At 38.2% G+C, this 9,022-nt stretch overlaps 2 protein-coding genes across 3 annotated transcripts; both read left to right on the forward strand.

Moving 5' to 3' along the window:
- Nucleotides 1-757: 757 nt before the first annotated feature.
- ubfd1 (ubiquitin family domain containing 1) lies at nt 758-5,619 on the forward strand. 2 transcript variants are annotated; one of them, XM_010795133.1, is made up of 7 exons: nt 758-823; nt 2,197-2,469; nt 2,563-2,771; nt 2,852-2,917; nt 3,025-3,130; nt 3,227-3,309; nt 5,207-5,619. In XM_010795133.1, exons 2-7 carry the CDS (start codon nt 2,214-2,216, stop codon nt 5,315-5,317), a joined length of 831 nt encoding a protein of 276 aa, XP_010793435.1. In that variant the 5' UTR covers nt 758-823; nt 2,197-2,213; the 3' UTR covers nt 5,318-5,619. The 2 variants fall into 2 exon arrangements, with proteins under 2 accessions (XP_010793435.1, XP_010793434.1); XM_010795132.1 differs by lacking the exon at nt 758-823 and adding an exon at nt 950-1,026.
- Nucleotides 5,620-6,139: 520 nt separating this feature from the next.
- On the forward strand, nt 6,140-7,892 carry rmi2 (RecQ mediated genome instability 2). Its single transcript, XM_010795134.1, has 2 exons — nt 6,140-6,511; nt 7,368-7,892. The coding sequence occupies exons 1-2, from the start codon at nt 6,226-6,228 to the stop codon at nt 7,517-7,519; spliced, it is 438 nt and encodes a 145-aa protein (XP_010793436.1). The 5' UTR covers nt 6,140-6,225; the 3' UTR covers nt 7,520-7,892.
- The last annotated feature ends 1,130 nt before the right edge of the window (nt 7,893-9,022 follow it).

Consider the following 9,022-nt stretch of genomic DNA (forward strand, 5'->3'; position numbering starts at 1 on the left):
TCTTAAAACAATGCATGCAATGATCATGAAAGAGCAATTATGTAATGCATGAAATGTAAAATGAGTTGCATCAAAAAGAGTTTTAAAAAATGTGTTAGAAGTTGTTTCAAGATATAAGGGAGGAGATAAGATGTTGGATTACTTAATCTTTTCAATTGTCACATTTTCTACCATAATTTTCAGATTTTTGCAATGCGAGGTGTTAAGAGTGCATATGTATATAAATAGGCAAGGAAAAGGGGAACAGTTTCCCAAATAATTTTAATATCATTTGACGGTAGCCCACTATGGAATATGAAACAGAGACATAAAGTAAGGGATTTACATAATGTCCATTAGCATGGGAGATAAATGGGTTTGTGTCAACGCTACATTTAATTTAGTCCTAGTTGGGATGTTTCATATAATCCAACAGTAGGCGATAATGCATCATTTTACATCCATTGTGAAGAAAGAAGAAAAACCTGAACCAATAGCCGTTGAGGAAAGTGCCACCTCTCGGTCTGCTCTGGCTGCCACAACAACAAAGAGGTTCAGCAGAGCAAGAGGATTACCTGCCATTTACTGCCATGTATGCCAAAAAATCCGTTTGCAGCTAAATTACAGAGTTCGCTTTTTCAATTATCATAGTGAAAATCTTTGTGTTATGCCAGGTTGAATTGATGTTACTATATAACTTGGAGACGTTATTTGATTAATCATAAAAACAACTACTTCTGTCAAAGATTAACTTTATTTGCAGTTAGTTTCGAGTGCGCATGCGCATCCCTTCTGCTCTCCTGTCTACCGGCTAACTGAAACTACATGTTTTAACGTTGTAACGGTGGGTAAAGTTATACTTGCTATTTCATCTTAAATCATTTGTTGTTTTTCTTCTGTTTACAATATTGTCACACGTTAAGGCGAGCTTGAACACGACTTTGATTGTAGTTTGCTTCCTGAATATCAGAACTCATCCTGCTCTCCGTACTCTCTTTGCCTCAACCTACAACAGATTGTACACAATCATCATGGCGACCCAGGATGGTGGGTATTGAGAAAATGCAGCAGAATTTCCTTCATATCTTTACACTGAGACTGAACAATGTTAATGGAATAGTGCATGTTTGTAAATGACATGTTCATAAATAACGTTATTAATGTTGTGTGACGTACATTTACGTATCTCCGTAACGTTTTTCTTGAAATGTTCAGTAGTGTTGTAGCTAGCTAACGTTTACGATCGCTAACAGCAGTCACATTTAGCTTGATTTGTGGAGGTCCAAAGTTAACGTTTGGGGATTTAACCAGTTTAAGGTTTACAGTTGGTTAACTGAACTAAAATAGCTGGTTAAATATGGTTTGTTCATGAGTGGTAAGGACGAAGTAAACAACAAACAGTTTGTTACGTTAACGTTACGAGTTCTGTAACCGGTAAGGCCAACCGTCAACATCCAGTGTTTTGTTCGATCAAGAATCATGTCATCTTACATTCTGCCTTTATTTATCCCCTCACACAACTCTCAAGTAAGAATGGATGCCTAGATGGAAAAAATACGCGATGGAAACATCTAGAAAAACTACGAGAGGGGGGATGAATAAGCGAAACTAGACGTGTTTACACACTTTAAAGTAAAACTGTTGACTCATAGTAATACACACTCAGGCTAATTATTGCATGGGAGTATGGGGAAGTGTTATTTTTTCTTTAAAATAAAAAATAATTGTAAACAAACAAATTATATTACCAACTACTACAAGAACCAACTAACCCACCAAATGCTGTCAAATTAAGAGTCTTGATGGATTTTAAAATGGTACAGACCATTTATAAATTCCCAAATGTACAGACGGGAAATATGATATTATAGTGATGTGATTTGGAAATACAAAAACTAAGCTGGGTTTCCCCGAACGTTTTTTTGGTGAGTGAAAGTAAAACCTTTCAGTTAGGCCTTTGTTAAACTGGATATCCCCAATACTCATATATTGTTCTTGTGAAGACTTCATGTAATATACGCTGTTTAAATGTAATTATTGTATTATTATATTGACACATATGAATAATGACTATCTTTGTTTTATAGTAGTAGGACATGCCAGATGTGTTATTCTGATTGTCTTTGAATCGTTGTGGGGTTGTATACCCTTGAGAATGTAACCGTTACACTGAATGTCCTTTAATGGACCCCAATCGATGTTTTCATACTCTTCCAGGAGGTGAAGAAGTCATAATGGAAACTGAGGCGAAGCCAAAAGGAGCCGAAGCCCTCGGAGAGGATGCTGAAAAAGGTGAAACAGAATCTACGTCTCACCCAGTTGCAGGTGACGCCACAACTCAGGACTCTAATATTAGCAATGGGGACGACACAGACGACGAGCGGGAGAAAGTGGACTTGAAGATCATCTGGAACAAGAATAAATATGATCTGAAAATTCCTATTGACAACACAGGAGCCCAACTGAAAGAAAAGATCCACTCACTCACTGGTAAGAACACACAGGAGATCCCCTTCATTTGAATGGCTTTGTTGTTGTTAGTGTTTAGCAAAACCTAGAAAATGCTCTCGGTTGTCTTCCTAGGTCTTCCACCTGCAATGCAGAAAGTGATGTACAAAGGATTGCTTCCAGAGGACAAGACGCTACGTGAAATAAAGGTCACAAATGGTGCAAAAATAATGGTGGTAGGATCTACTATGAATGATGTATTAGCTGTGAATACACCCAAAGAGGTCATCCAGCAGGAGGTTAAAGCCGAAGAAGAAAAGAAAGAGCCTTTATGCAGGCAAAAGGTAAGATGACTGGCATTTCTGCTAAATGAAGTAAAGAGATGTATGGAGTGTTGGGATACTAACTGGTGATGTTATTGCAGCAACACAGGAAAGTTTTGGACAAAGGTAAACCAGAGGACATAATGCCATCTATTAAAGGAACAAAGGTGAGAGAAGATGAAGGGATGCCTGCTTTTTGCCTTGTATTGACTGCCAAGCGGTTCAAAGCTGCTTTCACAGATCAATGTCGACTAACTGCATTTTCTTCTAACAGGAACGATTACCAACAGTGCCTTTAGCCGGTATGTATAACAAGTCCGGAGGAAAAGTCCGACTCACTTTCAAACTGGAGCAGGATCAGTTGTGGATCGGAACAAAGGGTGAGAGTACAGCCAGCCTCCTTTTCTAAATTCACCACAACACAAATATCGTGATAATTAAAACTCCTCTATCTTTTTCTGTGTTTACATCAACAGAGAGAACCGAGAAGGTCCCGATGGGCTCCATTAAACACGTAGTGTCTGAACCCATCGAAGGCCATGAGGATTATTACATGATAGTAAGTGTTGTTGCATTACAGAATTATCTGTATCATTAACAGCTGTAATGCCAAATGCTCTAAAAAGTCCACTTAATCAAGCAAAAGGAATAAGGTAAAAAGATTCAAGACTCAAAGCTTTAATGTCATATGCACATTAGCTACAGCCTCTCAGCTGGTCTCAGGCTCTTCCTACAGTGACGCATACACTATACTTAAAGAAGCCCTATAATGCTTTTGGGGGGATTCCTTTTCCTGTATTGTGTTATATAGGTTTTTAGCAAAGGCTGAAATCCCAAAGTTCATGCCAAAGGGGGGTTTCTTTCCCACACACACCCCCCCCCCTGCCTCCATTTGAATCCTTTTCCATAACATAGTGACTTCACTATGTAACACAGTAACACAAGTGCTTCTATTTGCTAGTGCTACTTTTTTGGCTCAGATTTGCTCAGGGGGGGGTTATTCCCGACACATCTCTAAGCGGTTGACCAATAACAACAGTGCTGCAACCAGCTAACCAATCAGAGCAGACGTGCTATGGTTTCAGAGAGAGGGTGATAAGAGGCAGTATGAGAAAAAAAAGGACCTTTTTGAACATAGAAACGGTAGAGGCACAACATATGAATATGTTCCTGAAAATGAGCACAAAAGGGCCCCTTTAAAACAAAGAACAAAAAGCATAAAAGAGGGAATATTACACTACTTTAAAGTTAACATTACAACTGTTAAATATTAACAGGTTAACAGCCAAAGATCAGATTGTGGTATGATGTGTTTAGTAGAGTTTATTGGTGGGTAATATATTGATATACTATCAAGATAGGTTTTGTCTTAGATGTATTGTAATATTGCATAGGTTTTGTCTTTTTATTTAAAATGCAGTTTTCTTGCCGTTTTACTCAGATACATTCTGGTATTCTAATGTTCGTATTGCCCAGCCCTAGTTCAGTTGTGTGAGTCTATGAGCTGTGACGGTGCAGGTGGAGCTGTGGCCTGAAGTCACTGCAGTGAGCATCACAGTGACGGGTCATCCTTTGCTGTTTGGGCTCTGCAGTGGAGCGGGAAATGTCAGCGCTTTCTCTCCATTAACCTTTCTGTCTGAAGCCACTCGTGTTCTTCTTTGTCAGTGAAATGGAAGTCCCAGAACAAGTAGAACTTAATTGAACTCAGTCGTCTCATGGAGATCAAGATTTATTTTGAAGACAACAAAATAAAGTGGCATTTATCAAATGAATATAAAGTTTGGCAGAGAGAAGTAAAGGTCTTCATTATCCTTTTGGCGGAATGACAGATGTGTTTTTTTTAAACTTGATGTTTTGATTAATGGGAAGTAAATTAGACCAGAAAAGCAATCTGATTAATTTGAAAGTAGGACAAACTGGTGGGAATTTGATGGCGGTTGGCCAAAAGTGCAATTAAGCAAAAGATGCTGATCATGAAATTCAGCATCTAAGCTGTAAAATAAAAGTTAGCTAATTTCCAAATGTCCTAGTTGTTCAGGTCTACTACACCACCTCATTTTGTATGCAAAAATGGCTGGTTTTCAGCCTCTTAATTATTGATATACTGTTTTCCCTGTTTCATGTCATTTTTAACTGAATGTTTTTGATTTTGTAGACAAAACACGAAATGTGGGATGAATAATGCAAATAATTCTTAGTTATAGCCTTAATGTAGGTCAGAAAAGGTCAGATGTATTGCATGGATGGATGAGAGAGTATAATATGCTGCAGTCTTTAAACGTTGATTTATTTACAAACATGCTTTTGTTGCCAACAGTAAATCATGTCAGTCCAGCTGACATTATAAATGGTTAATTCTCAATCAACACATTCAAAGTATGTTCATTTGCATTTCAAATGGTTTGTTTGTAGAATATGTGAATTTGTATAATCACTTTGTTCCTCTACTTTTATAGGCTTTTCAGTTGGGTCCAACAGAAGCGTCTCAATACTGGGTCTACTGGGTGCCTGCACAGTTTGTCGATGCAATCAAAGACACAGTCCTTGGAAAATGGCAGTATTTCTAGTGTGCCTCTTTTTTTGAACTGGGATTGAGAGGAGGAGCCAATGAAAAATGAAACTGGAGTCAACAGTGCGACTGAAGGAACTTCTTGGAATACATTTGAAGGAAACGGACGGATGCCTGTGGACTAATCATATTGTTTTTAGGTTAAAAGTGCACTATGTGGCAGCATAACATTTCTCAGCCCTGTTGATCTTTCAGGGGTTTCATCAAATCCAAGGGAAAATGATGAAACAATTGTACAGAAATTGCTAACACTTTTCTTCCGTTATTCTTAAAGAAATAAAACTTATTTAACGAAATGAATGCACCTGGTCATTATTGTTGTCTGTGTTGTATCCGTCCAAACGTTATCTAGAAACAAAGGTCAAAGTATCTCTGCATTAGTCACCCTTTTAAAATGGTAGCTCACTAATGGCAAAATCAAAACATAGGTAACTGTTCATATAGGTCTTAACACATTGAGTTTGACAAAAATAAAGACCATACTTATCTTGTAAAATAAAAGCATTAAGGTCAAAATCCAAAAGGTAGCCATTGGTTGCAAATCTTATTAATGATTGTGATTCATGACACAACTAAACACTGCACACTTCCACAATCTATGTATATCTCTTTTAATTATCTTCAAAATATGAATAATTAAAGATGTTTTTATTAATATAAAAAACATCTTACCTTATGTTCCAAACAACACAAACATTAAGACCTGTGAGTTTAATAAATGAATATAACTGAACTGTCAGAAACTGATGTAATGCTTTTAATCTGAAGGACTCCAGACAGGAAATTGTGTTGATTCTTTTTCAAAAACACGCCCACAACTTCCGGCATAAACCCCTTATGGCGGGACGCGGGTAATGCAAACTTTTCCAGGCTTGTACCACCGTTTAACGACAGTAGCAGTCGGTAATGAACAACACGTTGAAAACAACCGTCGATAGGAAACGCCCCCCGCCGTACAAGGTGCTGTCCGGTCAGCTGAGGACGGCAGTGAGCCGGCCGGCCGACAGCGGGGAGGGTTATGTGATCAGGACGGGCAGGGGTCGCTCTCTGCAGGTGTCTCTGGTGTGGATGCAGGGGACGGTCCTGGAGGTGCAGCTGGACAGAAACACCCTGCTGTTGATGGATGAGACCGGGACCTTTGCGGTGCAAGGGGTCAACAACATCCCCAAAGGGAAGCCGTGTCTGTCCCAAGGTGATAACATTATTTCTTTTAAAAAAGTAAAACAGAGTCCATTTGTTGTTTGTTAATAAGAACAAAATAGCTGTTCTGCATCCTATACAATGACATTTTTCTGACAACACTACTGATATGACATGACATATTTACGATATATCGTATTATTACTTTTTTATGTCGTACAATGAAATTTTCTAGGAATGTATTATGTGCCATACTATTGTGACACTTTATGGCCTACTATACTTAGGTTTTTGATGTTGTATCATACTATGAATTTTGGCATATGACATTTTTTTTGACACACTGTAATATAGTCTTTTATGACATACCATTTTATGCTTTTAACGTCATCTGTATGTCATACTAGGTGTGTGTTATAGCTTGTAGTTAATACAAATATTACTATGTAAATAAACCTTCAATTGAATCAGTAACTCAATTGAATTAATTGTATTGTGCTATTTCTCCCTCAATATAGAGTAAATGTAAATTAAATACATCTATAAGGCTGTACGTTTTTATTAGATAATGAACTCTTAAAATGTGTGAACATTCTTTAAAAGTAATTAAATTGCATACACCCCATTGAAACATTACTGTAGGCTGTTACCTTCCACCACTGCTAATTCTGCATGGTTTGTATATGACTATTTACTGTTCATATTGGTCAATTGACCAATCATTCAATCCATTTCATTCCTGGTTAATTACAAGAAAGTCTTCCACAACCTTTTCTGTGAATTGCTCACTGGGTGCCTTCAGCTGGAACATTAATTACAGCACATGAACATCCCTCGTTATATCACCTTCCTCTTTTCCCTTGAATATTTCCCCACTGAACAAAGAACCACCTGCTGCTGTTTTACAGGCAAATATGTCATGGTGATGGGTGTCATCCAGGCCGTCTCCCCGGAGCCAGTCATCCGTGCGGTGAAGATGGCAGACCTCTCTGCGCTCGCCACGCTCCACAGGCGGATGTGGAAGCTGGAGGTGGAGGATCTGCAGCAGGTGTTGGCCTGAATGCAGAGCTAATGGTGGCAGGAAGCCCTCGTCCTGTCATGGCTGTCCAGATGGGTGTGCAGCATTCAAGTCATTTTTGACAGTTGGAACAAAATACATCATTGGACTAAACAGCAGATTATACTCTGTCAGGCTTCTGATTGAGGTATGATGCAAGAGTGACAGGAGAAAACAGACTCCTACTAATGCTTACTGTGGTTATGCTGTGAAGTGTTGAATCTACCTTTAAAGCATTACCCAGATTTGGATGCATCTTGTATTGTTAACTTATTTTAGGATATGTCTTGTAATTTTTTGGTTTATATTTACAATAGAAAAAGGCTGGAAGAAAGTTGTACAAATGTTAAATAAAGATGAGTCATATTTCACGAGTACTCTGCCTTGTTTTCTCTACTAGAATCTGGATGCATTAGGATTAACTAATGACGAATTTATAACGCATTAATGTTATCCAAGTTATTTTATGCCTGTAGAAAAGTACATTCACTCGGGTAAAATTGTAGGTACTGAACTTGATTATATTTACATTTAATAGTGCTGTATGATAACACTTTAGTGGGAAATTTATTTTTACTTCACTAATATTTGAAAACGTTAGTTACATTACCAAGATGAGCTTATAAAATATGAACTCTTAAAACAGCTTTAAAATAAAAACCTGCTTATAATTATTGTATCAGTAAGAAAATGACACTGTCGTAGAATACCACTCACTGTGATTAATTATAAAACGGACAAGTCAAATCAAGCAATCTGATTGGTTCTTAGCCGTGATATACTGAGCGTATACCACGGGTAGAATTGTAAGTTACTTTTCACAAGTCAGTATCCCTCCGCGTCTGAGAAAAACAGTATGCCGTTGGGCTGAAAAACAAACTGCGGAGAAGTAACGGGGCAGAAAGCCTCCTTTTTACGCAGCGGTCCAGACACATCAAAGGGCAAAACATATTCAGTGGAATATGTTTTGCCCTTTGATGTGTCTGGACCGCTGCGTAAAAAGGAGGCTTTCTGCCCCGTTACTTCTCCGCAGTTTGTTTTTCAGCCCAACGGCNTTGCGGACCTCTTTGATTACAGATTTGAAAACATCGTTGCTTGCTTTAAAAGTAGCACAATTCATTATGTTAAACCTTCAAAAGTATCTAGATATCCCTGCCCTAATGCCAAAGGAACTGCACACTGAATATGTTTTGCCGTTTGATGTCTATGTCTGGACCGCTGCTAAAAAGGAGGGTTTCTGCCCCGTTACTTCTCCGCTGCTTTCTTGTTCCAGAATGAAAAGCAAACTGCAGGAAGTTTGCTTTTCACCCCAACTGTATTTCTCAGACGCGGAGGGATACTGACTTGTGAAAAGTAACTTACAATTCTACCCGTGGTATACGCTCAGTATATCACAGCTAAGAACCAATCAGATTGCTTGATTTGACTTGTCCGTTTTATAATCTTGTTTAAATAGACTTCTCTGTTTCATTTATTCTACTCTGTATAATTGTTCTGTAGTTATTG

Source organism: Notothenia coriiceps, unplaced genomic scaffold, assembly GCF_000735185.1.
Source record: "Notothenia coriiceps isolate Sejong01 unplaced genomic scaffold, NC01 NC01_scaffold00037246, whole genome shotgun sequence".
Taxonomy (NCBI): domain Eukaryota; kingdom Metazoa; phylum Chordata; class Actinopteri; order Perciformes; family Nototheniidae; genus Notothenia; species Notothenia coriiceps.